This window comes from Phyllosticta citriasiana (assembly GCF_038021145.1).
Source record: "Phyllosticta citriasiana strain CBS 120426 chromosome Unknown IWZ02scaffold_23, whole genome shotgun sequence".
Lineage (NCBI taxonomy): Eukaryota > Fungi > Ascomycota > Dothideomycetes > Botryosphaeriales > Phyllostictaceae > Phyllosticta > Phyllosticta citriasiana.
Window position 1 is genome coordinate 217,248 of NW_027117300.1, and position 27,449 is coordinate 244,696.

The 27,449-nt window shown below is 56.0% G+C and overlaps 13 protein-coding genes across 13 annotated transcripts; 6 read left to right on the forward strand and 7 right to left on the reverse strand.

Moving 5' to 3' along the window:
- Positions 1–444: 444 nt before the first annotated feature.
- IWZ02DRAFT_387181 (putative xyloglucan-specific endo-beta-1,4-glucanase A) lies at positions 445–1,256 on the reverse strand (the record flags this gene model as incomplete). Its single annotated transcript, XM_066765522.1, has 2 exons — positions 445–943; positions 1,012–1,256. The coding sequence occupies 2 exons, from the start codon at positions 1,254–1,256 to the stop codon at positions 445–447; spliced, it is 744 nt and encodes a 247-aa protein (XP_066617653.1).
- Positions 1,257–1,555: 299 nt separating this feature from the next.
- IWZ02DRAFT_159635 (uncharacterized protein) lies at positions 1,556–2,531 on the reverse strand. The gene has a single exon (XM_066762050.1). The coding sequence runs from the start codon at positions 2,340–2,342 to the stop codon at positions 1,635–1,637; it is 708 nt and encodes a 235-aa protein (XP_066617654.1). The 5' UTR covers positions 2,343–2,531; the 3' UTR covers positions 1,556–1,634.
- On the forward strand, positions 2,532–3,371 carry IWZ02DRAFT_159636 (uncharacterized protein). The gene has a single exon (XM_066762051.1). It carries the CDS (start codon positions 2,720–2,722, stop codon positions 3,266–3,268), a length of 549 nt encoding a protein of 182 aa, XP_066617655.1. The 5' UTR covers positions 2,532–2,719; the 3' UTR covers positions 3,269–3,371.
- A 538-nt stretch (positions 3,372–3,909) lies between these two features.
- IWZ02DRAFT_513333 (glycosyl transferase family 90-domain-containing protein) lies at positions 3,910–5,940 on the reverse strand (the record flags this gene model as incomplete). Its single annotated transcript, XM_066770577.1, has 5 exons — positions 3,910–4,220; positions 4,395–4,925; positions 4,977–5,621; positions 5,664–5,837; positions 5,881–5,940. Coding segments are annotated over 5 exons (1,449 nt in total), but the record flags the coding sequence as incomplete, so codon positions are not given.
- A 1,230-nt stretch (positions 5,941–7,170) lies between these two features.
- Positions 7,171–8,434, forward strand: IWZ02DRAFT_159927 (uncharacterized protein). The gene has a single exon (XM_066762054.1). The coding sequence runs from the start codon at positions 7,352–7,354 to the stop codon at positions 8,189–8,191; it is 840 nt and encodes a 279-aa protein (XP_066617657.1). The 5' UTR covers positions 7,171–7,351; the 3' UTR covers positions 8,192–8,434.
- A 378-nt stretch (positions 8,435–8,812) lies between these two features.
- IWZ02DRAFT_160214 (uncharacterized protein) lies at positions 8,813–9,686 on the forward strand. The gene has a single exon (XM_066762056.1). The coding sequence runs from the start codon at positions 9,061–9,063 to the stop codon at positions 9,565–9,567; it is 507 nt and encodes a 168-aa protein (XP_066617658.1). The 5' UTR covers positions 8,813–9,060; the 3' UTR covers positions 9,568–9,686.
- Positions 9,687–12,168: 2,482 nt separating this feature from the next.
- IWZ02DRAFT_495251 (Arabinosidase A) lies at positions 12,169–14,354 on the reverse strand (the record flags this gene model as incomplete). Its single annotated transcript, XM_066770119.1, has 6 exons — positions 12,169–13,068; positions 13,118–13,269; positions 13,323–13,355; positions 13,406–13,482; positions 13,531–14,153; positions 14,214–14,354. 6 exons carry the CDS (start codon positions 14,352–14,354, stop codon positions 12,169–12,171), a joined length of 1,926 nt encoding a protein of 641 aa, XP_066617659.1.
- Positions 14,355–14,636: 282 nt separating this feature from the next.
- On the forward strand, positions 14,637–16,220 carry IWZ02DRAFT_160168 (uncharacterized protein). The gene is made up of 2 exons (XM_066762055.1): positions 14,637–15,769; positions 15,822–16,220. The coding sequence occupies exon 1, from the start codon at positions 14,919–14,921 to the stop codon at positions 15,750–15,752; it is 834 nt and encodes a 277-aa protein (XP_066617660.1). The 5' UTR covers positions 14,637–14,918; the 3' UTR covers positions 15,753–15,769; positions 15,822–16,220.
- IWZ02DRAFT_159839 (R3H-associated N-terminal domain-containing protein) lies at positions 15,644–17,334 on the reverse strand. Its single transcript, XM_066762052.1, has 3 exons — positions 16,755–17,334; positions 16,229–16,700; positions 15,644–16,181 (listed from the first exon to the last, which is right to left on the reverse strand). The coding sequence occupies exons 1-3, from the start codon at positions 17,098–17,100 to the stop codon at positions 16,007–16,009; spliced, it is 993 nt and encodes a 330-aa protein (XP_066617661.1). The 5' UTR covers positions 17,101–17,334; the 3' UTR covers positions 15,644–16,006.
- Positions 17,335–18,656: 1,322 nt separating this feature from the next.
- IWZ02DRAFT_387243 (uncharacterized protein) lies at positions 18,657–19,676 on the reverse strand (the record flags this gene model as incomplete). Its single annotated transcript, XM_066765527.1, has 2 exons — positions 18,657–19,364; positions 19,425–19,676. 2 exons carry the CDS (start codon positions 19,674–19,676, stop codon positions 18,657–18,659), a joined length of 960 nt encoding a protein of 319 aa, XP_066617662.1.
- Positions 19,677–20,435: 759 nt separating this feature from the next.
- Positions 20,436–22,109, forward strand: IWZ02DRAFT_437827 (uncharacterized protein; the record flags this gene model as incomplete). Its single annotated transcript, XM_066766662.1, has 5 exons — positions 20,436–20,504; positions 20,560–20,695; positions 20,748–20,931; positions 20,981–21,705; positions 21,757–22,109. The coding sequence occupies 5 exons, from the start codon at positions 20,436–20,438 to the stop codon at positions 22,107–22,109; spliced, it is 1,467 nt and encodes a 488-aa protein (XP_066617663.1).
- Positions 22,110–23,864: 1,755 nt separating this feature from the next.
- On the reverse strand, positions 23,865–25,384 carry IWZ02DRAFT_387194 (SWI-SNF complex subunit; the record flags this gene model as incomplete). Its single annotated transcript, XM_066765524.1, has 2 exons — positions 23,865–24,389; positions 24,440–25,384. 2 exons carry the CDS (start codon positions 25,382–25,384, stop codon positions 23,865–23,867), a joined length of 1,470 nt encoding a protein of 489 aa, XP_066617664.1.
- Positions 25,385–26,059: 675 nt separating this feature from the next.
- Positions 26,060–27,392, forward strand: IWZ02DRAFT_387148 (cytosine deaminase protein-like protein; the record flags this gene model as incomplete). Its single annotated transcript, XM_066765519.1, has 2 exons — positions 26,060–27,139; positions 27,192–27,392. 2 exons carry the CDS (start codon positions 26,060–26,062, stop codon positions 27,390–27,392), a joined length of 1,281 nt encoding a protein of 426 aa, XP_066617665.1.
- Between the last annotated feature and the right edge of the window lie 57 nt (positions 27,393–27,449).

The following is a 27,449-nucleotide window of genomic DNA, read 5'->3' on the forward strand; positions in this document are numbered from 1 at the left end:
GCGCCGCATCGGCCGGTGGCGTCGCCGAGATGAAGCAGCGCAATTTGGCCGACGCGGTCAATTTTCGAAAGCCACGAGAAATGAACGATTCAAATATTTGCAAGAGAGGCCAAAAATTTGTCAATATCCCTTTCCCGAGATGAGATGGGATCAGAAAGGCTACGCCTGCCATCATGTTGTGTCGAGGTAGAGTAGAAAGGGGTTGTATGGCCAGACGGCCCGTGGTCCTGGTCCCGCCTCTGCAGCACACCTTCAGAGCGCAGTCAAGTCAATAAATTCGTCCTCATTCCTCTCCAAACTCGCAGCTTGCGGAGACTCGAGCTCCTAGATGGTCAATCGAGCGAAGAATAAATCCGTTTACAGTGCTGCCTACGGCAGGCAGACAAAAAGCGAACCCCCCACAAGACCATCCTAATCCTCCCACGCAACTCCTCTTATCCGCGTTTATGAGACAGAAACGGTGAACTCAGACACCGTGAGCACAGCGTCGCTGCCAGTGAAAGGCTCAGTACCAGCCTGAACAGTGGTGAGGTACTGGCTCGTGCTGAAGCCTTGCGAACTTTTCAAGAAGGAAAGGAAGTCCATCAAATCGGCGCTAAACTCGGTCGTCTCGCTGTCAGCGACAAAGCTGTAGACAGTGGTGCTACCGTTGGGACCGGTGTACAGCTTGAAGCTGACACCGCCAATGGTGGTGGTGGCGATGGCGGAGCCGGTCGAGGAGATGGGGCCCGCGCCGCCCAGGGCTGCCAGCCAGATCATGATTTCGTACTCGGAGTCGCCGCTGGCCGAGGACGAGGTGAAGAGGTCGTACGCCACGTTGGCGACGGGCGTGCCGCTGTACGTGTACGTGTACTTGATGGTGGTGGGGATGGAGCTGATGCTGCTGAGCTGCTTGGCGGTGAAGGAGAGGGCGGCGTTGGCGTAGGACTTGACGGACGACGGGCTGCTCAAACGTCAATACAACCAACATCTACAAACGAGACGGTATCGATGAGATTGAGGAGAACGTACCCGCCCGACCAGCTCCAGTTGGTGTGCCAGGCAATGGTCTCGCCGTCGAGGCTGTCGACCCCCGTGCACTGCGATCCCGAGTCGGCGTTGTCCTGACCCCACAGGTTGTTGTAGACGGTGTAGCTGCCCGTCTGGATAGTGCCGTACTGCTCGCACGTGTCGGCGCGCTTGACGAGGGTACGCGAGGGGGCGGCGCTAGCAAGCGACGCGGCGCCAGCGAGGATGGCAGCAGTAGCAAACTTCATTTTGATGGAATGAGAGTGGTGCTTCGAAGGGAGCGAGTGAGGGAGTGAGAATGACTGGTATAGTTTGGGGGGGGGGGGGGGGGGGGGGGGGGGGTATTGAGTCAAGAACGAGAGGAAGATGTCGGTTTATAAAAGACGAAACTGGATAGACGCGCGCGCGCGCAATTGATGGATCTTCGGCACTCCGGTTGACGTACATCATCACGTTGCGTACCGACATAGGTACCTACCTTACCCGCAGCAGGAGAGATCTCCCACGCACACGCATCTGCCACAGAGTACCTACCGAGAGTAGCCCCCTGTTTACCATGTCGTTTCGACAAGGACGGACGGACGGCATCGGCAGCATCCGCCACGTGCATTGCTTGCGTTTTGCCGTCACAGATTCAAGCACTGGGCCACGGGCTGCCGGCCTCCTTCTTTTCTCTGCCTTCCAGATTGAGACGTTGCGGCGCGCTCGATAAGGAGCTCCGCCACCGCTTGTAGACAAGCTACCTTACCTAGGTACCTACTCGCGCAGTGCAGCTCCCGGATCGACGTGCCGACGGCCTGCGTGCGCCGGAGCGTTGTTGCGCGGATAAACAATAATCTCCACTTTCGATTCTGGAAATGCGCCGTTTCAGTCAGTCGCTTGGGAGTTGGGGCCCACGGCGTTTCATGATGTTGACGTTGGCTGGCTGCTACTACAGCACGGTTTACTTTTGTTGCTTGTTCAGGCCAAGCCGTGTTTCGAGAAAATCTGCTGATCCGTTCTGTGTGTTCTGTTGTCGTTGTTGCTGCATGTTGTGTGTACAATGAGTGTACTTTACTTGACACGCACATCACGCTTTGCTCCCCTTTCCCCTTCTCTCGCTTGCTGCTGCTGGCGCGCCTGATGGTGGGATGTGAATCAAGCAGCGAGCGTGTCCCATCGTTTCTTGTTGCTTGCGCGCGCGCTCTGGCTGGCTGGCTGGCTGGCTGGCTGGCTGGCTCGCTTGGTCGCGTTGCCGAGATTGCGCTGGGTGGTCCTGCGTTTGCTGCTCCCCGCAAGAACAAAAGCACCAGGAAAACTCGCGATGCGGCCCGCGGACATCGTCTCGTTCCCATCTTCTGCGGCGGCTATAATAGGTGCTGCCAACCCTCCCTCCGCGCGACACCGGATAGGCAAGGGAAACAGGTAGGTGCGTATTCAAACTGCCGCGTTGCCGTGGCCCCAACAAAAGTCTGTCTGCCATCAGTCAGCACACTCGTCTTCCGTTCGCTGCTGCTGCTTGACTATTAATGTTCTCCGTAGAAGAGCGCGAGAGAGGGAGGGAGAGTTTTGTCGCCGCCGGCAACCGACCGACCGATTGCCTGAGTACGACAGCTTTATCGAGCAACTCGTCCGTCCGTCCACAAAGTGGGAGACCTGATGGACGGCCAGACGGCCAGACACGTCTGTTCCATCATTGGCTAGCGAGGCACTGCGGTAGCTTCGCCAAACCATGCCACCCCGCCTCGTCTCGTCTCGTCTCGTCCGTCCGTCCGTCCGTCCGTCTGACTGGCTGGCTGGCTGGCTATCATCGTCGCCTGCACTACCTACCACACACACGACCTGCCTCAAAGAGCGCAGAGCAATGGGATGTATAGTAAATACGTACGATACGGTACAGTCTCGCGATCCAAACGCAGCGGCGTTCCCCAGGCAGCTGCCTGCCTGCCTGCCTGCCTGCCTTTTTCGAACGCGGGCCCAGGACGCCAAGACAGCGTTCAACCGTCGGCTGGGCTGGGCGTTGGACTTCAGGTGCGCGGATAGCGTCGTTCTATTCGTGGACAGGACAAGACAGACGGGACGAACACGTCGGTCGAGATTGTTTTGCTGGTTGGTGGGATCATCTTCGGCCGCTTCGCTGGCTGGGTGTGGCTCAGCTCTTTCTTCCCGTTACTGGTCGTGCTCGGTGCGGTTCGGTCGGGGGTGCTCGCTCGCTCCCTGCTCGTCCTCTTCTTTCCATTTCCCTCTATCGTTCACGCATCAAGGCTGCGCAGAGCGATAGAAACGTTACAGCAGCACCTCCACGTTGGCAGCGCAGGTCGAGATAAGCTTTCGAGGTAGGTTCCGTTGGGTTAGGTTGGTGCCGACCCGCGCGCTAGCTACATACCTTAGCTACTCCTGAGGTGCCTTCCCTGCGTGTCGCTGCCGTGTGTGTGTGTGTGTGTGTGTGTGTGTGTGTGTTCCTGCCCCTTTCTTGACCACCACCACATGTTCTCCCGCGTCTGTCGCCCGCATGCTGTCGCATCACGTATTCATTCGTCTGTCATCTTGCAATGTCTGCATTGGCCGTGTGGCTACTCATCAAAATCTCAAGTCGTTGGTGTGCAGTTTGCGGGGAATAGGGAAAAGCGAAAAGAAGGCAGGGCCCAAACACTACATGCGTGTATTCTGCTCCCCTGCTACCAATACCTCGAGCAGTGAGGAAGGCTCCGTATCTCACTGTTACATACCTATGATGCTGCTGCTACTGCGTATCGCGCCACCTCACACTCGCAGTCCAACGCCCCATCTATCTGCTATTGCGTCTGTCTATGCACGCTCTCGTTTGCCTCTATTTTTCACTCCAATCATGCTCGCATCCATGCAAAACATACGCTGATGATTCAAAAACGCAGCAAAGATCCAAAAGGCAGGGGTCGAAGCGTGCCGGCGGGAGCTGGACGGGACAATTTCGCAGGCGCGACCTCTTTAGTTCTGCTCCAACATGACTGCTTTGCGACGTGCAAAATATCTGGGGCGCCACACTGGTAGGGATGTTTGCAGGGCGCACGAGGCCGGACGCGTGTTGTGTTTTGAGGGTCGGTCGGTGTCGACGGCTGGCAGGCTGGCAGGCTGGCAGCAAGGGAACCATCCCAGTCGCGCACATCTCGCCGTGACTTTCCCCGACTGGAAATGCCTCTCTCGTGTTGCTTTCGTCATTCGCGTCGCCCCCACGCCATCCAACCTTTTTGTGGCTATGCTCAGGCTTTGTCAGGAAAGTTGGAAAACAGCCGTGGATGGTGATTGTGAAACGCGTCCGACCTTGCTCATGCCGCCCACCACCACTGCGGCGTCGCGGACTTGCCGTCCGTTTTGGCGGCATCAGTCGGCGTCGAGTCTGTCGTCGGGGATGGCGATGAATCAGCTACCTGCGTCGACGGCGGCGTCTTGACCGCCTCTTTCAGCTCAGTCTTGGGCTGTTTTTCCTCATCTGCATCACTTGACTTGTCGTCGGAGCCCCACAAAAGATGGCTCAAGCCCGATCCAAAGCTGATGCTGCTGCTCTTGCTGTCTTCCTCTTCCTTCTTCGGGGCCTTGCATTCCTCCGCGCCTCCCTCGATGAAGCCGTGCTCGTTCGAGTGCCCGGTGCGAAACGCATAGCGTTCCCAGCTCATGCCGCGGCGGCGGCGGCCGTCTCCCTTGCGCACCGTCTCGCCCTGCACGACTTCGGTCTCAACCTCGCCGTCGTATTCGTACAGGCGCGGCTTGAAGTCCTGGACAGAGGCCCAGCCGTGAATCAGGCGGCGCCAGTAGCAGGCCTCGGCGGCAGGCGTGAGGTAGCGGTCGCGAAAGGTGGCGACCGACTCTGCGGCAACGGCGCGGGCGTAATCGGGGCGCGAGACGAGGTCGTCCATGACGGCGGGCAGGTCGGAAAAGTCGCGTTCTACGTGGACATAGTTCTGCGCAGGGCGGATTAGTGAGGCGCTTCAGCTGGGTGTCTTGTCACACACCTGACGCGATCCTTCGGAGCGGAGAAGCGGGTAGTAGTGGGCAACCCAATCGAGCTCGTGGATGACGGGGACGCTGTTGCAGTTGTGGAGATATCGCAGGCGGCCGCTCCAGGTGTTGCCTGCAATTGTGAGTTTCAACCCAAAATCAACAATCCAAACAAACTCACCTTCCGTATGCGCGACAAACTTGTACTTGCAAAAGTCTTGCATCGGAATGACGTTATTGCGCGTCCTCCAGTCAATCGACTTGACGTCAGACCAGGTGTGGTTCTCAGACGCCTTGACTAGCGCCTTGCGCAGGCGGCCATTGACTCCCAGGCTTCCGCGCCAGGCAAGTCGAGGAATCTTGATGTCAAACGGGACTTCCATCTCTCTGACGTCATCACGAAACTGGGTGTACGAGCCAACGGCGTCATCTGGGTAGGACCATCCGTCAAAGTCCGGGACGACCCACATGTTTTGGTTCGTCTTGTGCCGAGCCCAGGCCCAGCGAATCTTGTCCGGGGATCCCGCCTCGCCGCGGTCATGCAGGTCCAGCACGAACTCAATGTTTGGCAGCTCCCGCGGATTGGGAATGGCATTCATAGCGCGGTGCAGCGAGGCCAGAGCAGCAAGACCTCGCGAGCGGTCTGGCTCTCCTTTTGTCTCGTTGATGACAATTAGCTGCGAAGATTAGTTGGCGCCCACATATTGAAAGATCTTACGGACTTGGCCGTTGTAAATCATGGCGTGGAATTCGCTGCGCGAATTGGGAATGTCTTCCTCGCCTGCACCAATCCGGACATCCTTCTCTTGAATTTTGCGGTCCTTGAAATGCTCTCGTGCTCGGTCGACTTCTTGAAAGAGGCCTGGGAATGCCGCCTGCGAATGTTAGTCAAGTCTCAAATGATTCGAAAACACTCACATCACACTGGTCGTCCGTAAGACCATAGTTCAAGGCATCCTTTTCTGGGTTGAAGCGCCACCAACTGACGTAGGGAAGTTTTATTTTGCGAAAGCCAGCACTTTCGAGATGGGGCTTGGCTTCGTAAGACGCTAGACCAATCAAACAGACAGCTGCGGTGATGGCGGCAGCAGCAAAGAGCATTCGGCGGGGCAGTGCTCGTGCCTTGGGCCCATGAGATGTGGGCGACCCGAGCGGCGAATAGCGCGGAACAGTTGGAGAGAGCAAGCTTTTCCAACCCATTATGATCGTGCAACGAGAGCTCAGATGAGGGAGAAGGAAAACGGCTGGGGGGCGACTTTTAGGTGCAGGAAATGTCGGTAGGCAGCGGGCCAGAACGAGGGTGACATCAGCTCGCAAAAAACGATAGGGCCACGGCACACGGACAAGCGTCGATCAAAAGGTGGCGCAGGACACGGCGACGGCAAGTCAGACAAAATAGGCACAGAGCATGGTGGAGGGGAACAAAGGGGGCCATGGCTGCGTTGAAGGGCTAAGAGCTGGCAAACCGTTTGTGGCGTGTTTGCAAAAGGTCGAGTGGCTAGGTACCCATGGCGGGCCATTGAGGCCGAAGCTGGCTCATTTCAGCTATACGGGCGCGCCTTTCAGCCCTGTCATGGCAAAGTCGGTATAATGGCAGAAGAGGGCGCACGGAGCGTAGCTAAGCAAGTGGAGCATATGCGATGGGTCCCGGGCTCTTCGGCACAGGGAGTTGGTGGCTGATGTGGACGCTGTACAACGCTTGCATGTCAGCAGTCATGTCAGCCATGAACCAACGGTTTCGCTCGTATCTGCAGCGAGGTGAGGGGAACTGGGGCGGTGGTGATGCCAGACTGGGCTGGGATGGTCCGGCGGTGGTGTTGAGGTGAGGTCGAAACAGACTCTGCACGCCGAGAGCCAAGACGCTGGATCCGGGTTTCCCCTCAACTGCCAGAGACGCAACCAGACAACTGCAACACCACAACGGAAAATACCATGCTGCATTCGCCTCTCCTCCTCTTCCTCCTCCTCCTCCTCCTCCGCCTGCGTCTGAGTCCGCCGTCGCACAATCAACTCTGCTCGCCCCCATTGTCTACCTTACCTACATGTACTCACCTAGGGACCCTCAACATCCTCTGACGTCACAAGGCTGGCTGACACCAACCCAACACTGCCCCAGACGCATTCCTTACACGCTCCAGCCACACCGTGTTTAGAAGTTATTGAGCAAAAAGCCCCAATCCTGTGAAATCTTTCATGAAAATAGACCTCTTGCGGATTGCAATTCTCCTACAAATTCTTCGATTCCGACACCAAGCTGACCTCCAGGCAACACGCACCTCCTTTGCATGATTCTGGTACCTTGCATCACTAGCTTCGGCTCCAAAAACAGGGCCAATCCACCTCGAGACTACAGACTCTCTTGAATCAAGACACAAAAGTTACATACTACATGCATACTACATCAACTCGTTCAGTCAGCATGCCACAAACATTTGCAACAACCCCTTCCTCGAGCAACCAGAGCACAGCCGGCGGTAGCCTCGACGTCAACGCCACCACCACCTCCTCCTCTTCTTCCCAGGCCGCAGCACGAGCAGCAGCCACCCCACAAATCCACATTGCGTCCTCCTCGCCGACGCCCTCGCCTTCGCCCGCAACAGCGTCACAGGCCTCCTCGCGTGCGCCCTCTCCTCGCATCACCGCCGCTACTGCCTCGCAGCAACACACGCGCCGGCCCTCAACCTCGCCCTCGCCGTCTACTTCTTCGTCGTCGCGGCACCACCACTTCTCCCCCGACGAAGCCGAGCGCCTCCGCGCTGCCAACGCCGGCTTCGCGCGCGCAATGGCCGGCACCTCCGCCGTGCGCGCGCGTGCCAAGAGCGACACGGGGCCGGCGAGCAGCAGCGGCAACGGCAGCGGCAGCGTCGGGGGCAGCCCCAAAGCGTCGTCGCTCTGGGAGCGGCCGGGCAGCTCGCGGCGCAGCGGCGAGGTCGACGACGAGCTGGAGCGGCGGTGGGGCGCGTGGGAGAGGGGCGAGCTGGGCTCCGGGTCCTCGGACCGCGTCGCCAAACCCAAGGGCACCAAGGCCGAGTCGGGCGGCACCAAGAGGGGCGGCGGCGGGACCGTTGTCGTTGGCGAGGGCGAGGGTGGTGCGAGGCCGCCGCCTCAGCCCGCGCCCGGCTTGCTGAAAAGGCTGCGCAGCCGAATTGTCAAGGATAAGGATCGCATCAAGGAGAAGGCGGAGCGGGTGCAGGATCCGAGTCCGGATCACAAGTACGGACCGTATTGATGACGGGAGACGTGGCAAGTGGTGAGAGAGAGAGAGAGAGGGGGGAAGAGATGAGGAAAGGGCGTGTAAGACATGGCGCGAGTAAAGAGAAAAGAGACACGGGAAACGAAACGCAACGAACCAAATGTAATATGAGAAACGAGGAATGAGAATGGGAACACGATACTTACGATGTCATGCCAAAACGGGAAAAAGAGAAGGGAAAGAGAAAGGAAAAGGGTCTGGGCAAAGGAATGTCACGCACGTCTTTTGTCTTGTACTTCATGCATACTACTACTACAACTACACGCGAGAACTTGCTCATCGATCAATCTGTCTATCTGCAGCAGCAAACACGCTTGGAAACCAGCAAGCGAAAATATGCTCTTCCCTGAGCCAATTCGTCCGTCGTTCAGCCCGCCAGCCAGCCAACCAAGCAACAGAATACGTGCATACATTCGAAGCTCTCCAGGCAAGTAAGTAAGTAAGAAGGTACAGTACCAGGTATGCAAGGTGGGTACGCGAGGTCGGTCAGTCCATCACGTATCAGCCGTCCATCCATCCATCCATCCACCTCCAGTCCGTCCGTCCGTATCGCGTACGCCCTGCCCTGTCCTGCGTTGATGCTCCAGCTTCAGCCATCAGCCATCAGCCATCGTAAACGCTCCATTTCATTCGGTTCCTTTGCGCCCCCAATCCTCCACGTGTTTTCCTCTGTTCTTTTTGCTCGCTCGCTCACTTGCCTTTCATTTATTTATTGTCGTCAAATCATCAGGCCACGGAAAATGTGCATTTTTTAAGCGAGCGAGATATTCCGGCTTATTGGTTGATTGATCGGTCGGCCGGCTCTTTGCTAGACAAGCCGGTGAATGCAGGCAGGATGAGGTGGGATGGGACGTGATAGGACAGGACAGGGCAGGACAAGCGAGAAGAGCGAGGCGAGTACGAGCGAAGCGAAGTGGCGGATATGCGTGATAAGGAGGGCAGAAGAGTCAGGTGCGCTGGCTTTTGTTGTTGCAGGTGGATTGATTGATGGCTGGGCAGGTGGACGTGGCTGCATTGTGACTTGCACACTCAATGCACACTGCTCGAAGAAGGATTGCTTTGTTTTGACTGAGTGGGTTGTCCTAGTCCAACTTCCACAGTCTCTCTCCCACAAACTCATCATATTGTTGACCACAGAGTCCAGGACCGACCCGACTCGAATCCCAACCACAATACTCAGACCCTCCATTCCCGCTCCATTCCAACTCAAAGTCCTCCAAATAGTCGCAGCACAAACAGATCTTTGGCGGGCCACTTGGGGCAGTGAAGTGCAAAGGGAAGCAAAACAAACGAGAAAAAAGGGAGGAAACTTACCAATGGAATCAATTTGCTCAGGTCAGGTGATTTCTTGAATTGCAGTGTCGAGTTGAAGCGACCACGTTTGGCGCGCAAGCTGTTCCAGAAATGATGCCCCGCCGATGGCAGGGCAGATTTAACGTCGAGAGTGGCATTTTTGCGAGAAACAAGTGAAGATTTGCGTCTTTGCTTTCCGTGCTCGGTTTCAGATGTCGATGGTCGTGATGGCCGAGCACGGAATTTCGTAAGTTGAACTGGGATCGCAGAGCGAGTCCCACATGAAGCCATGCTGGCATGAAAGCTTCAAGGACAATTTTCGAGTTGCGTGGAATCCTCCAGTGCGCCGAAGAAGGCCGCGAGCAGGAAATTGTCGATCAGCGCGAGAATTTGACAGCTGGTGTCGACGGATCCCCTGTGCTCCTCATTCAGGTGGGGAGAGGATCGATTGCAGGAAGGGAAACTAGTGCGCATTTTTTGAACTACGCCTTCTGTTGCTGGTCCACCAGAGCGCTGAACTGGTCTTTCGAGTTGCTGCAGCAAAGGCGATCCACTGCCTGCTGGAAGTGGTCGAATGGGAGGTTGAGAGTCGAGATATTGAAGGAAAATGGGTGCGTATTTTGGATATGACGCCTTCTGACGCCAACACCAGAGCGCTGAACTGGTCCTGCGAGGTACTCGCACGGCTTGGAAAATGTACAGACCGATTTAAAAGTATTTCACGGCCTGACAGAAGTTGCGTGCCCTTATACGCTCCCCTAATTTTTCAGGAAGATCTTGTTCAATGAGGACGTCGCTTGCTGAAGATGATCGATCAGGGCGAGAAGTCGCCAGATGTGCCGTCAACGAATTGCATGTGCCATTCGTTCAGGCGCAAGGAGAAGAGATTGCGTATTTTTCCTGTGGCAACAATTAGCGACAGTGGTGCGAGCGCTGCACGCATGTTGTGGCCTTGGATTGGTTGGCTGCTCGAGAAGAAGGCTTGCTTAGAGGTGGTTGGAGAATTGGAGAGCCGTCAAGAGACGAGCCATGGTTGGACGCAAGGAGCTGTCTTACCGACAAGCTCCGGGTGGACACAAATTCCGGGCTGTCAAAGTAGTGTCCCGGTTGGAGGTGTACTTGCATGTTTTGACGTTGGAAATGCTGAGTCGTTTGAGAGTGAACCCGTGTTTGGCTACCAGTGCTTGCTTCAGGGCTGGCGGTGCAGTAAAGTCTGAGCTCTATTCAGCTGCGTCTTCTGAATCATAAGTGGAACAAGAAACACTCACCTGCTCAGTGTTGCAGATTTTTGTTTTGATACATGCACCGCATGCTTTTTTGACGTGGACCCTGCCGGTCTTGCTTTGCATTACGTATTGTTGAAAGAGAGACGGAAAAAGTAAGTTGAGGGATTGATGCATGCGCATTTGTTTGCATCGCACAATCGGGCTATGGACATGAGCGCTGAACACGTGTTATTGCGATCAAAAGAAGGGCTGACTACGAGTTAGCTCAGCATGGAGAGTGGTGGAATTTGAAGACGATCGCTTACCAGTGGCAAACATGGGTCTTGCTGGTGTTTCGAATTGCGAGTTGTTGAAAAAAAGGTTAGAAGTGGAGGGGCTGAGGGATTGACAAGTGCGCATCTTGCACCAGGGCAGGTAAGCCTCGGCCTGAGAGCATTGAACTGTTGGTGGTGCTTACTGCTGGTGCTGATGCGGAGGCTGACAGTGGATCAGCATAGAATGACGTGAAATGGAGTCTGAGAGTGGCTACGCATTCGAATTTTTTTGCGAGCTCTCAAAGACCGCAAAGACTGACTCCGAGGGTCAATGTTTACCACAAGGCCGCGTTAGCACACAGAATAGCAAAGCGCATCAAAACAATAGCAACCTGTCAAGTGGAATGACTGGTCCGCCAAGACCTGAAGAGAGAAAACCTGCCACCGACTGTCAGCAAGAGCAAGAACAATGCTCAATGATAAGAGCGAGGAGCGAAGCTACACGCCTGTTCAGCGGCGAATGTGTTCCGAGAATTGAGAGCGACAACGCAAAGCTCAAGGGAACTGCGTCGTCCAAGAGCCAACACAGTTGACTGGAGACAGACTCCACCGGAATTAACGAGTCCAGCCGATGGCGAGGGAGATGAAACTTCGAAAAAAAAAGTCGGCAGAGCGGCGGGTCGTCCCAGGGCTCAACGGCGCCTGAGCTCAAAGTCATCAGATCAGGTCTTCACCTGGGAGAGGATCCGCGTCACTATACGGGGCGAGGCAACGGTGAAGGAGCTGTCAAGAAATTGGAAGGCGGCAGGGCTCGAGGGCTCGCTGCCGTCGAGTTCCGCTCACCACTTGACTGACGTCAAAGAGGACGAGGGAGAACGAAGAGGAGAGGACGGGAGCGAGGGCGGACGGCGGACGGCGGACGGCTTTTATGCTGGCGGACAGTGTGCACATGGGCGGTGCCAGCGGGCAGGCAAAGGAAGGGGTGCCGTCCACCAAGCGAATGGATGGAGGCGAGGCGGTGGCAGAGGACGGTTCTAGGTTTAGATTGGGATGGGAGGACACTGAAATGTAAACTGCAAATTGGGCACTGGATTCTTCATAGACATTAAGATAGCATGCTGATACCTACTAAGTGCCCATCTTCAACCACATGCGCCTCTGCAAGTGGAAAGATGCAACCTCACGCCGTGCTAATGACAACGACGCTCCACGCGGGCAGCTCAAGCGTAAAGACGCCATCGACCGCATCCACGCTTCCCGAGACGGGCACAACAGTGTCCGGCGCCTCAAGGGTATTCGAAGCCGTCTCTGCACCGCTCAGGGTCGTCGTTGTGGCAGAGCCCGTCGCGCCCTCAATGCTCACACTGACGCTCTGCACATCGGCGCCGTAGTTTGCCAGCTTGACGTAGTACGCACCGGACGACGAGTCGGCCGTGGCGCTCCAGTAGACGGGGCCAAACGCGGTATCGCTGGTGACCTCACGCGTAGTGTCGCCATGGTTCGCTGCAAACATCTGCTCGACATAATAACTCGTGCTCTTGACTATGCCGGTGGGCGAGGCATCGTAGCTGATCATGTCGGGAACCCACTGCGTGCCGTTGACGTGCTGCAGCGTCGGCGCGTACGCAGCCAGACGGATCACGTCCGAGTTGCGCTCGATGCCAATCAGGAAGACGGCCTCGGACACGCCGCCCGCCATGTACGGCCACGTCTGCTTGTCGCTGTCGCGGTTGGCGTACTCGCCCACAAAGATCGGAATCGACCGGTTCCAGTTGTCCCACAGGTTGAACTGCCCCACCAGGTCGTCGCGTGTAGCGTACGTGTGGTAGTCTTGCCACGCACCCTCTGGGAATGGAGATGGCAGGCAGTCCACGTTGTTGGTCGAAGCGATGATTATGATGTCCGGGTAGGCCGCTTTGATGGCGTCGTGGAAGCGCTGGAAGCGCTCTGGGTACGAGTCACAGCCGCCGCCCAGGTTGTCCTCATTGCCAATCTCGACGTACGGGATGGGAAACGGCTCAGGGTATCCAAGAGCAGCGCGCTGCGCTCCATACGTCGTCGAGCTGTCACCAAGGAGGAACTGCCAGGCTGTCAGGGGTGGGCTCAAACGGAGTCTAGGGACATCTCACCTCGAGCTCGTTGAGAACATCGTCAATGTACGGCTGCAGAGCATCACCAGTTAAGGGCGTGTTTCCACCCGAGTTCAGAGCGAAACCGGCCCAGACGCCCAAAATATTGAACATGTTCATGTCCTCTGCCCATTCCAGGTACTCGATAAGACCTACACATAGTCAGCAATCTATTCGAACTCGTATCTCATAGGAACCAACTTACCAAGCCAGTCAGTGTTGGGGTAGGTCCAGTCGCCTGCACAAGTCAGCCACGAATACTTTTCAAAAGCAAAGGAGGAGTCATACCCTGCCGTCCAGGCCTCTCCTCAACAGGTCCAATTGTCTCGTTCCATTTCCAGCGGTTGTCCTCACTCTCACCCTCCCTATCAAACGTTAGTCTTCTACAGCAGAAAATGAGCCTCAAAACTCACAAGTTGTTGCCACCGGGGAACCGCAAGAAGCCGCCTCCCAGCTCGTTCATGACGTCCGCAATCTTCGGATTCAAGCCATTCGGCCTGTTCTTGAACGTCGGAGGATACAAGGCAACAAGATCAAACCAGACAGTCTTGCCAGCAACGGCGCTCGCATCGTCCCACACAACCTCCCAGACATTGTTGCCGTCGGGAGCCGTAGCATTGCTCTCGAGGGCCGTTGTCTGCACATACGTCCAATCGTCCGCGGAGCCGGTAACGTCGACGCTGGCGCTGCCAAATACGGTGCCGCTGCTGGCGCCGACGAGGCGCAGCGTCAGAGGGCCGGTAAAGTCTCCTTTGAACCAGAAGCTCGTGTTGTATGTGGCCGCGATCACGGGGATGCCCCAGTAGCCTTCGTTGCTGAAACCCGCCTCGCCCGTCGCGTCCGACGGCACCGTCACGGCCAGCGAGTGCGTGATGGCACTGTTGAGTGGGTTCGACGAGTCGACGGCCAGGCTGGCACTGCCAATGGCCGCGTAGGCCGTCAGGTTTTGGTCGTCGCCTTGGAAGCCGTTGTTGCGGAGCAGTTGGCCGTGGATGCCGCCGTCGCCCGAGTGGTTGATGTCCTGGTGCTTTGTAAGCTGGATTGGTCGTAGACAAGAGCCTGTAAGTCAGGCTGTTAACAAGGGCCAAAAGCGCACTTCAAACATGATGCCAATTGGTGTCGAGCTCGAACTGTTTCCACCAGATGTGGCGACTGTCAGGTTGATGGACGCGGCATGGCCGATCAACGAAAGGAACGGCACAAGGGCCGACAGCCCAGAGGAACGAGGGAGCTTCATTGAGAGCTCTGGGAGGCAATTGTCCAGCAGGAGAAGCTGGGACAACAAAAAGCAGTGATTGAGCAGCCTCTTGTGCGAACATAGTGACTTGACGATTATAAGTACTCTGCAGACAAGAGCTTGGTAAACACAAGTGTTTACAGTTTAAAGTGGGACCAACTGCAAGCAGAATACGATTGGTGGAATTGGGGCTGTTGACTGTGGTAGCGTGCGTTCACGAAAAGGGAACGTTGTATGGTTTGCGGGGCAGCTGCAAGCAGGTAGAGGGGGTACAACGTGAACAGTGGGGACACTTGGACAAGACAAAACTGGAGAGTAGACAGTTAAAAAGCTTGGTATGCCAGCGGACAAGCAAATAATTAGACATTGACATGTTTAGGCAGTATTTGAGCGCCAGGCACCGGCCACTCAGGAGAGTAGAGGACAATATTGGACAGGGTTCGAGGTACCCGAGGGTGCTGTCTTGCAGGTCCATCTTGCAGCTACGCGTGCCGGGTCGCCTGACTTGCCGAGACTTTTGTCTCGAACCGACGCGGAGAGCCTCTTCAACAGGCAAGAAAACGGATGCCGAGAGTCGTTGCCATGGAATCGAGTCGTGGCAGCGAGGGGCCCCGCGGGGTAGAGGGTGTGGCGGGGAGGAAGAAAACAAGGCCAAGATCGAGACCGTCTCGATGCCGCAAGAGTGGATCTACCCGTCCGCCCGCCGCTTTGAGTGGAATAAGCTCCGCCGTCGTTTATGTGGACTTGGTCGTATCCAAGTCAGTCCAGCGCGTCCAAATCCCGCACTCCAAGGCTCCACCGTGCAAACAGGCCGACCTTGGTCTGCATGTCTCGTATCATGTCCACGGCCTTGTTGTTGATGACCTGGAGTTGCGTCGTCTTTTGTACCTGCCCTCCCTCGTCCCATTCTCGGCGCTGTTGTGCCTTGCTCTTCCACCATTCCTCGCGGTCGGTTTCCATCAGCTCGAGCTGCGCCACAATCGTTCGCACGCTGAGGATGATTTCTGCCGTCATCTTTGCCATGGCCTCGGGAGCGACACGTATCGAAGACTTGCGCCTTTCCTGAGGGTGCAAGTCATGCCCGGCCTGCTGTTCGTTGAAAAGCTCGACGTCGCGATGGGCCTGGTGGATGGACGTCTTGAGTTCGGAAACGTGGTGCTCGAGGGGTTTGGGCTGCCCGCGTCAGCTGATGCTCGTCACATCTCCACAGATGCGTCAGGTTACACATTGCAGAACCTACCCAGCGGTCTCGATCAACAATGGCCAACACACCACACAATTGGCACATGGCGTGAGCAGAACGACCTCGATAACGGCTTGCTTCACTTTGTTCCAAAACACGTGCCGGTGATGGCTCTGTGTAAGACGACGAAAGGCTGCCCAGGCTCGTGGAGCTGACGTTTATAGTCGGGGGGATGTTGTGCACTCAGTGAACGAAAAATGTAAGCATATGCAGGAGGGTAACACCTTATGTACCTGAGGCTCTGTGCTGCTGCCTTAAGCTGCTTGAACGCCCAACAGTCTAGCAAACCGCCTGCGGCTATATCCAGCAAGCCGACGATCTTCTAGGCGGTCCTATCAACACAAAACCAGTGAGCAAATCACTGCCAAACCAAACCTGTTGCTACAAGCATCTATAACTCTATGTCGTTTCAAACCATGCTCCACAAAGGCTGCGGCAGAGGGCGCCGCGCCCTGGCCTGGTGACCTGATTTCAGCTTGCCCTGCTTGATGGCAATGTATGCTTCTCGTTTGGCCGGATTGCCAGTTGTAATGGACCAAGTGTCCAAATTGTAATAGGTCGCGATCGAATGAACCAACCACCGCCTGCCAGGCTGTTAGACACAATTTGACAACAATCATAAACAACTCACCCAAAAGCGCCGCTGCGGTCACCTACAAGACTATCAAACACCATCTTGTCGCGCCGCAGCTCTTGCTCGGCTGCCCGCATGTCATTCATTTGGCCGTTCCGCCCAACAAACACAATCTCTTCGTCATCGGAATCGAGATCGGCAAGGCCGTCTTGCTCGTCGCGCCTCTCCTTTTCTTCCCAGTTCTCAATAAACTTGCGCACCTCTTGTTCAATGTCTTCGAGAAGATGCTTGGCGGCACGCTTTTGCCGGAGCCGCTCCCGCAGCTGCTTCAGCGCCTTTGCAGCATCCTCTTCCTCCTTGCTCACTGCTGGTTTATTGGCCTTTTGATTCTTGCTCAGAGACTTTGGCGCAAGCTGCGCGTCCCACAGAGGAGCCAAATAATAGGGGACGGAGTGGACAGGATACGTGGGACGGATTTCCCAGTCACTCGGAAGAGGAGGCTGCGCGTGTGGGTTGTTCAAAAGACGGTCTGCTCATTGCCTTAGCCAAGCTCAGAACTAGTCAAGGTTTCGTCTGCGCGCACCATTCTCCCAGCGACGCCTCTGGCGACTTCCCTCCTTGCCTTTGAGAAGCGCTTCGCGACGCTTCAAGCTGTCACGACGAAGCGGCTCTTTACGACTAGGATAGCCCGAGCGCACAAACTTGGCTGCCGTAGGTTCAGTAGGCTCGGGCCGGGGAAGAACGTGGTCGTCCAGAGGAATATCCAGCGTCACAGAGGTACCACGGATAGTTGATTGAGGCGCCGCGGAAATGTTGACCGAGGCCATGGCGCGCGTCGCCTCCTCTGTCCAAGCCTCGACGTCAATGGAAGCCTCGACAGCATCGTCCGAGGACCTGTAAATGTCCGGGACTTCATCGTAAATGCCCATGTTGCGACAAGTGGCAGGATGCCGCTGGACGATTCAGGGTAGTGGCAGATGATAAGAATGGGAGCTGCACCGTCCAGACGCTGTCGAGGGAAAGGCACAGCGTCGAGATGAGCGAGCAGCAAATGGTAGCGAATGTCAGAGTGATGAATGATGATGAAGGAGATCGGATAGCGTGGGGGAGCAATCGGAATGACCAAAAGGCGCGCCGAGGCAGCAGCCACGACTCGCGTGCGTCATAGGCGGACTCGTCCATCACTCACAACCGAAGTCAAAATTCGTTGCCATTGACTCAACCTTCGTCCGTGAACCACTCGACTTGTCCCTCTCGCCGGAAACGCGCCATAGCTGCGTGTCTCCGTGTGTAACTGAGCAGTCGTGATGGAATTCTCGTCGATCAGACGAACGCGACTACCGAACCTCTTTCTTTTTCGCCTGCGACTTGGAACTCGTCTCCAGCTTCGTTACCCCAGCGTCAACACCCAGCAATAATTTGTTCGCTCTTGCTCTCATCGACCTCAATCGAGTGATCAACACAGCAATTTCTCTTCGCGCTTAATCCAGTTCCGGGACAGCCGTCTCCCTACGGCATCCGCCAGCTTGAAAACCGCAACAATGGTCCATTCCCTTGACAATCCCCCCTTTCGACCTGGTTTCGGAAAACCACAAAAGATTCATCAAACAGAACCTCGTCAGGGATCCAGAGATCCAAGATTTTGAACGTCTCCCAACCGAACTTCTGGATATGATTTTCCCGTATCGGGGATTTTCATACGTCCAAAAACGACGAGGAGATAATCTGAGCGGAACCAAGCATGCTGTTCATCCTCTGCTGTTTGTGTCTAAACGAATCCTGGTGTTGCAAGATAGCATTTGTTTCGCGTCTCCAAAAGCATGCATGACCACAAGAAGCTCGATTATTTTATGCCTTGGCTTCAGTGGGATCCACGGTTGGCATCTCGGATTCGCTTCATGGAGATTGCTGTCAATTGTTTATCAACCATTACTTCTTGAAATTACATGGAAATTGATCTCCTTTGCTGCCCTTGACGCCGCCAAACATGTCTATTCTCACTCTCCGCACCTGCGCTCCGTCCAGATGTTATCTGATTGGCGAGATTGCCATCTTCGACAGGCAACTAAGATGGACAGGGCGTGTGCCATCTTGCCGGAAGGCGTCGAGGTGCGCATTTCCTGGTTTGATGGCGAGTTTCTACGTAATCTGGTCGCGAAGGTAGCGAAAGGGCAAGGAGAGGTTCGAGGTTGATGGCATGCCAGTGCCAGTACAGCAATGGTTTGAAGCGTTGAGGTTCTCCGATTTGAACAACGACGGGTTGCAAGATGACGTGTTGCCATAAGCGCGAGACAAACGCAAGAGAGTCAAAATAGGGAAAGGAAGAGGTGGCGTGATGTGAAAGAAGTAGATGTCGGTGAGAATCCAGATGCTTTGCACTTCCTTGCTGGATACCTGTGGCTGATTTCAGTATGCCCCAAATGTGCTTGGTTATAAATATCCTTTGATCCCACTGGCTTCATAACTCGCTCCCACCTTCTCCCATTTAGATCCGGATAAGGTGAACAAAATCATCGAAGAGCGTCGTCCAACTATCCTCCTTCTCCTTGGCCCACTCACCAACCTTGAGCACCTCCTCCCGATGCCTCGTCACATCAACGACGCCCTGATCACTAAGTATAGGCACCTCCATGGCCACGAACAACGCCAACAACGCACCCGCCTTCGAGACCTGCGCAAACTCGCTCAACAGCGCGACCGGCGTCGACACAATTAGATTCTGATTCTTCGGCGCCAAGACGCCTTCGGCCTGGAACACGACGTCGTTGCGCACGCAAAACATGCGCAGCGGCAGCTCCCACTGGTTCTTTGGAAACAGGGCGCACTGCGCGACGGCGGGCTTGACGCGCGCGTTGCGATGCAGCACGCCGAGCCGCTTGAGCAGGCCGAAGTTGCGCACGCCCAGCTGCCGGATCTGCTGCGGCACGTAGCTCTCCAGAGCCTGCCAGGCGGCGCGGATCCAAGCGTCGTAGGTTTCGGGCGGGCCGACCGTCTCGGGCGCGTACCTGGGGTAGTCGAGCAGCATGCAGTCGACATATGACGACGGTGATGCTGCGGCGTCGTCGTCGCCCTCCGCGTGCCGCAGGTTGTAGAGCGTCGATTTGACGGACGCGTGGACGTGCTGCTGGATGGATTCGGGCGTCAATGATGGCTCCCATAGCTCGTAGCGCGGCCATGAGCACGCTGCTTGCACCTTGGAGGTAGTCGTCTTAGTTTTCCATGCTCTTTCAAAAATTTCTTATCGGTGCCATACGAAAATTTGCTCTCGCTTCAGGCCTTGCGTTTTGAGCGCATCCCTAATGCCATTGCCGACATGCTCTTCATTTGACGGCAGCTTTTTGCTGTTGCTGGCGTCGATGGCTCTAAAGCCGGCTTTGAGTCCGTCTTGCACAACATGCGCGTGACATGGGCCTTCATTATCTGTCCGAATGCTGGTGGTGTAGATCAATGGCGGATGGCCAATGGCCTTTACCAAACTGGACCGCCGCGCAGGCAGGGAGGCCATGTTGTATATGGTGTTGATAAAAAGTGATACTCCCCTGGACGGCAAGGTCGTTCGTGTATGGTCTGTGCACTATGCGGCTACTGGCAACGACTTTTACATCCTCGAGAACAACCATCGTTCGAGCATGCATTTGTAACTTTCGCTCAGTGACAGCAAGGGTGGAAGTGAGTCCCCAGGAACCAAGAATTGAGAATAAACCAGGAAAAGAGTTTCTGTGAGTATAATTATGTTGCCAGCCAGATGGCTCTCAACGCTCTTCTTCATCCACATCGTTTTGGCCAGATGAGGTGAGCATTTCTTCAGCATTTTACACTGCCACATGCTGCGAGTGGCTGCCAAATGAAGAGAATTGAGAAGATAGAACAGAACCGGACAACAGAGGAGAATAAAATAGAAAGAAAGCTTGATGCAGATTGACGCAAGCGCCGTGTTCTCGCCCTATGAGCTGCTCTAGCCGGTGCTGGCAAAGCGGCTAGAGCTGAACCCTCGAATCGCGTCGCATGGAGGGGACTGTTGGCTAGATTCCCATGCAAAGGTTTGGATCAATGAAGCAAGGAGGTCAGCGTGGAGAGGCAACGTAAGAGGGAATCCCTCGTGTCACGTGCGATTGTGTTGCTGCCACTTTGCGGCTTCAGAAAGCGACAAGGGCGCGCTGGCCTCCGCCGCGAATCGCAAATCCACCATCATCAACCGCCTGCCATTACAGCCTCTCCCCCACCCGACCCTCTCCACCGTCTCTGCGACCATTGCCTGTCCATCATGGCCCAGGCTACCAAGGCTGAGTCGCAGAAAATCTTCGACAAGCTCAAGACGAAGCCCGCAAATAAGGTCCGCCCCTGTCCTCCCCACCACGTTTGGCCTTGCCCTCTAACGCCCGCTGCAGGTATGCTTCGACTGCGGTGCTAAGAATCCCACTTGGTCCTCGGTACCATTTGGAATCTACCTTTGCCTCGACTGCTCGGCCAACCACCGCAACCTTGGAGTCCACATCTCCTTTGTGCGCTCCACCAACTTGGATAGTACGACACACGACATCAAGTGGATAAGGGATCAAACTGACACATGGCACAGTTTGGCAATGGGATCAGCTCCGCCTCATGAAGGTCGGTGGCAATGAGTCTGCAACCAAGTACTTTCAGACGCACGGCGGCACCGCAGCTCTCAACAGCAAGGACCCCAAAATTAAATACATGTCCAACGCCGCAACCAAGTACAAGGAAGAATTGGGCAGGAGAGTGGCGCAGGACAAGAAGCAGTATGCTGTCCACAACATCCCTCTCGCGCTACATTTCTGACATGGCTAGATACCCCAACGAAGTCGTCATAACCGACATTCCCGACCCGGAAACCTCTGGCTCAAACACCCCCGTCAACGACGATGACGACTTTTTTTCTTCGTGGGACAAGCCCACCATCAAGCGACCCAGCAACCCGCCCTCGCGCACTGGCACTCCGGCCTCTGGCTCTCGCAGCGGCTCGCCCTTCCTCAACGCTCCCGCCAATGGCAACGGCTCGCGCCCCAAATCGCCCCTTTCCGCTGCATCGGATGACAAGCCCGCGGCGCCTCGTGCGGTCCCGGCCGCTGCCATTCGCAAAACAGGCACCGCCACCGGAGCGCCCCGCAAAACCAACATTCTGGGAGCCAAGAAGAAGGGCCTGGGAGCCAAAAAGATTACGCCGGGTGGAGATGCTCTAGACTTTGAAGCCGCCGAGCGCAAGGCCAAGGAGGAGGAAGAGCGCATCAAAAAGTTGGGCTACGACGAGGAGGCGGAGCGCGTCGCGGCAGAGGAGGCCGCTGCGGCAGCAGCCAAGGCAAAGAAGAATGAGGAGATTGCCAGCCCGACGCCGATAAGCCCGGCCCGCTCTGGACTCGGCTCCTCGGGCAAGGACAGGAGCAGCAAGGACGTGGAGCGCTTGGGAATGGGCGTTCAGCGACTGGGCTTTGGACAGGTGGGCGCAAAAAAGGCCGCCGCTCCAGCGCCGAAAAAGATGGGCGGTTTTGGCTCAACGAGCAGAGCCGCGGAAGACGGTAAGTCGATTCCCAAATCCACAAGACTCGTCACTGACACGCAATCAACAGACACGGAGCGCTTCGCACGCGAAAAGTTTGGCACGCAAAAGGGCATTTCGTCGGACGAGTTCTTCGGGCGCGGGCAATTCGACCCGTCGGCGCAAAACGAGGCCAAAACGCGGCTGCAGGGCTTCGAGGGGGCGACGTCCATCTCGAGCAACGCCTACTTTGGGCGGCCCGAGGACGACGAGCCGCCCGAGGACTACGGCGACCTGGAGACGGCGGCCAAGGACTTTGTGCGGCGGTTCGGCATCACGGCGGGCGACGACCTGGACAACCTGACCAACCTGCTCGGCGAGGGAGCGACGAGATTGCAAGGTGAGTTTTATCCTCCTGCCCCCGTGCTTTCTATCTCTGTGTGAGTGGGAGTTTTGCCGGGCCTTTTCCGATTTTGTGCGAATTCGCGAGCTGAGTGTTAGCCTTTTACATGGCCAACTGACGTCTGACGTTGGGTCTGCAGGTGCCATCCGAAACTACCTGAACAGCTAGAGATAAGTAGGTGAAGAGCGTTTTGTGTCGGATGGATGCGCTGCTGCTGGGGGTCTGTCTGTCTGTTTGCGTCTTGTCTGCCTCTCACTACGGCCTTGAGATGTACGTAGTTGAGAGCGTCAGCGCAAAAAGAGATGAGGCGTGACATGAACGCAGCAGTAGACAGACACACGCCCATACCTTTCTCCTTTTTCTTGATCGTCTTTGCCCGCGCTCTTCTTCTCGCTTCTCTCTCCAGATCGTCGTCGTAATCGTTGTTTCGGGTGCGTGCTCGAGCGAGAGTTTTTTTCCAACCCCGACCCCCCCCTCCCCTTTTCTCCCTCTCTTCTTCTTTTCTCCAGAACTTGGCAACGCAATATCAATACAATCGATTCGATCTGATCTTTGATCGGTCAGATGAATGTACATTACAACATACCAAAATCCAACAAAATCAAACCAAATCAAATCGATTCATTTCATCGCAGAAGGGTAATGTTACATGTTATGTTGTGTCAGAATTGAGACTTTGAAAGATGAAAGGGAAGGGGGAAAAGGGAAAGAAGGACTGAGGGAGGCAGGATGGCGGTGAGAATGTGGGCTTTTTTCTCTTTCTTTTTTTTTTTTTTTTTTCATTACTTTCAGTGTCTGTCTACTTACCTGTCCACAATGCCTACAGACAGGCAGACTACATGTAGTAGATGGATGGATAGATAAATGGAGGGAAGGGAAACGAAAAACACATGATTTCAAGCACCACTGAGAATGAGATGGGAATATGAATTGAGAATAAAATTCAATAACCATCGAACCAACGCCACTCCATTTTACCCCCCTTCCTTCCCATCCTCAAACCAACCCAACCTAATCCGTTGTAAAAACGCCGTGCCGTGATTGAACTTCATGCGGTAAATGATTCAAGTGCAGAAAGAGAAGAGAGAGGGGAAGACGCGTCCGTCCATCTACACAACCTCATCACCATCCTCATAAACATACTCTGCATCCGCATCCGCATCCGCATCTTTGCTCGAGCCCGTCGACGTCGACGACGACGACGACGACGACGACGACGACTCGGCATAAAACCCCCGCTGCTGCGCTTGACGGCACGCGGGACGTTGACGTCGCGTTTGCGTTTGCGATGCTGATGTAGGAGATGTGCGTGGTGGAGGATATGGAAGAGATGTAGGAGATGTAGAGGCAGGGACGGGAGGAGCGGCGGTACTGCTATTGACGCCAGCAACAGCAGCATTGGGAGAAAGGTGAGGAGGAGGAGGGCTCTTGTCGTTATCATCATCTTCATCCTCCTCATCCAACGACAACGACAACGATGACAATGACGACGACGACGAAGAAACCTCAACAAACGACACCCTCGGCGCTCGTCGGCGGCGCGCGGGACGCTGTTGCTGTTGCTGCTGCTGCTGCGGCTGCGCGTCTGTGGCTTTTTTCAGCCTCTCGTTTTCTTCTTCCCGCAGCAGCTTGTTTCGTCCATCTCGTGTGAGACAGCGCTGCTCCATTTTCACACCGTCTCTCCACTCCTCCTCTTCTATGATTTCATGCTCGCCATCTAAATCGTTATTCGCAGTTTGGCGCTGTTGCTCCCTTCTTTCCCTCTTCTCCGCCTTTTGATACATTTGTCGGCACGACTAATGCTTATTCTTGGCGAGCCAAATGCCGACACCCTCATTCGCCTTGTCGCTGCCCCAGACGCCCTCCTTGCCGCCCCGGCGCCACTCGTCAGATGCAATGTCCTCGCCGCCGCCGCGCGTCGCCTCGCCGAGGATTACCTCGAGATCGCGCTGCTGCGACGACGTCCAGCGCTTGACAAAGGCAACCGGGTCCGCGGCGAAGCTGGTGAAGAAGGCGTGCTTAGCTTTGCTGTGGTGCATCGCCTGCACCAGATGGGCGAGCTGGTCGTCGAGCTGTGCGATCTGCGTAAGTGTTGACATGGGCGCTGTCAGGTTCGACATGGCCGTGCGCAGTGGGTCTTCGAGCGGCACGAGCACGTCGTATACGGTAGGCGCAGAGGGCTTGCCTGGTGCGGGCGGGCTGATGTACGCCTTGTCGACGCGGATCGTGTAGGGCAGCTGGTAGGGTGGCAGCGGTGATAGGTGTGGCAGGATGTCGCGAGGAATGTCGGGGAACATGACAAAGTCGCGGCCGTTGAAGATCTAGCGCGTGTTAGCTTGTTGGGACTGGATGAAAAGGATGATGAACATACCGCCTTCAGCTCGGCGTCACAACGAATCTTGCGGCTATCTTCTTCGGACTGCAGGTTGTTTGCCTTGACGTAGGTCCAGATGCCCATAAGCACGCCTCCGCGATCCTCCTCCTCGGTACCAAGCAGCTCGGCGAGCGGCCGGCTCAACAGGAAGCGCTCCGGCACCTCGTCGCGATACAGGTTGATGGTCACGTTGATGTTCTCATCAGCCTTGCGCTCAAAGACGAGGAGATCGAAATCGCTGTTGGCGCCCGCTGCGGCATTGTTCTCAGGTTTCTTCCACTCAATGTGCGAGAAGCCGTCCGGCTGTAGCGCAGGCGACCGGTCGTAGTCGATGGTGATTTGCTTGAAAAAGTGCGAGAACTTGGTGCGCTGGGCGGCACTCTTCTTCTTGGGGACATTCTTCGCAGCCTCGTTGTTGTCCTCTTCCATGGCGTCTGGGTCCTTTTGCTCGCTGGCACTGCCGCCCTTCTTGGCCTCGGCGTCGTGCTCGTCGTCCAGCAGCCGTGCCGAGATGGTGACGCGATATGTGGCCTGGTTCTCAGTGTTAAAGTCGAACGCGTCGGCGTCCATGGTGCCTTGCTGCCAGGGCTGGTTCTCGGCCGTGTTGCTGATCCATATGCGCATCGTCTTGTAGCACGTCATGTTCCGGGACATGAAGTCGTTGATGTCGAGGCGCTTGCGCATCATGGCGGCATCGATCTTGCGCTCGACATCGCGCAGGGCCTTGTACTGGGCGACGCCGTCGCCAATGACCATATCTTCGACGCCATCGGGCAGGTTCTTGTCGGTGGGCTTGCGCGACTGGCGCTTGAGCAGCTCGCGCTTCTGCAGCTCGGCCTGGTGTTGGGCCTGCAGCTGGTGCGGATTCATGGGCGGCGGGTGGGCGGCGATGGGACCTGGATTGCGGCGCATCATCATGGCCAGGTCAGCGTGTTTGATCATGGTTTGAGCGAGAGTGTTTGCGGACAGAGGACGAGTTGTTGGGCTGCGCGCGAGTGGTTGCTTCGGCTAGCGCGACCTTACCTGGACCAGGACGACGAGGTTGAGCTGCGTGCGGTGACGCTCGCTGAGTCGTCGCCTGCGGCGGGTAGTTCCGATACTGGGCCTGCATAATGACTGTTCGCGTCCGCGCAGCAACTGCGATGGGGTGCTGTTGATGGAGCGAAGGTTAAGGTAAGGTAGCAATGAAGCTGCGAGTGAGAGACGCGTTCAGACAAGGAAGGGCACTGGGCCACTGGCAGAGGCTGGCTGGCATGCTTTTTTATTCGCTAAGAGAAAGGAGGCGGGGTAGCTGGAGACAACAACTCCACCGCCGCGCGCCAAACTGCCCGATCTATGGTCTGTCTGAATTGATCTTCTCGAGTGATGCGTCTCTGGTTCTCTCGGCTGGCTCGCTTCCATTGTGACACTCTTTGGTCCTCGCTCTCTGCCCTGCCGCCTCTCGCAACGTCCTCGACACCGCGACCCCAACACCCCCCATCAGTCACCATGGCCGGCGCCTACCTCGCCGCAATGGGCATAGACCTGGACGCCGAGATGGCAAAGGTCCAGTTCGGACGAGACGCCGCTGCCGCTCAATCGGCCGCATCCCCGGTCAAAAACTCAGTCGCACGCATCATGGCCGCGCGACTCCCAGGCAGACCCATCTCAGACCTCTGGGACCTTCTCATCTCAGACGGCCGCGTAGCCTCCATCGAAGCTCACGATCCACGTGGACCCCGGCTCTCTCATTTGCCCGGCGTCTTGGACGCGTCGGGCTGCCTGCTTGCTCCATCCTTGTGCCATGCGCACATTCACTTGGACAAGTGCTTCCTCTTGCAGGATCCCAAGTTTGCCGATTTGGAGATCGAGCAGGGTGACTTTGCGGAGGCTTTAGCATTGACGCAAAAGGCCAAGGCGCGCTTCGAGGAAGACGATCTCCTAAGACGAGGGCGCCAATTAATCGAGGAGAGCATTCAATATGGTGTCACGGCCATGCGGGCGTTTGTCGAAGTCGATGCCGATGTCGGCTTTAAGTGCCTCGATGCGGGACTCCGGCTGAAGCAAGAGTTTGAAACCCGGTGCGATGTACAGATTTGCGTCTTTGCTCAACTTCCTCTATTTTCTGGGCCTGATGCGGGCGAGACCATCAGACATTTGATGTCCGAAGCAGTTGTGAGAAATGGCGTAGACGTGGTAGGGAGTACACCATACGTTGAGAGCAAGCAGAAGAGCATGCAGCGAAACGTGGAGTGGATTGCATCACTTGCATTGGAGCATGGCAAGTTTCTAGATCTGCACATGGACTACCATCTGGACAGAGCCAAGGAGCCTTTTGTATGGGAGGCACTCGAGACGTTAAAGATGAAAAGATGGGTGGAAGAAAAGGGCAGGATGATTACGCTAGGCCACTGCACGCGTCTCACGCATTTTAACGACGGAGAGTGGTCGAGACTGAGGGAGGCTATTGGCGACCTATCCGTGTCTTTTGTAGGATTGCCAACAAGCGATCTCTTCATGATGAGAAGCGATGAAAATGTTCGAGGCACGCTCAACGTGCCAAAGCTGATCCAGGAGCACAAGCTCCAAGCAGCGATTTCAGTCAACAATGTTGGTAATGCATTCACGCCTCAGGGCAGCTGTGATCCTCTGGCCATTGCAAGCCTGGGCATTGGCGTGTACCAGACGGGGACAAGGACTGGCGCCGAGATACTATACGTAAGTGGAACATTTTTGCCGTGCTTTCACCATCCACTCTGACGGTTGAAAGGGATGCGTTTCCAACAGAGCCAAGGCAGCCATAGGCTTAGCGGCTGCCGGAATTGAAGTGGCAGAGGGGGATCCGGCCGACTTTGTGCTTCTTGACAGCGCGGGGCCGGAGTGGAGGTGCAGGAAGCGCCTGGCCGAGGTGGTGTACGACCCACCGGCAGTACGGAAAACGGTAAAGGGTGGTCACATCACGACCAGCTGAGCGGTTCTGCTAGGCTAGGCTAGCCGGCGGTGGTGATACCCGTTGGTGCCGTGATGG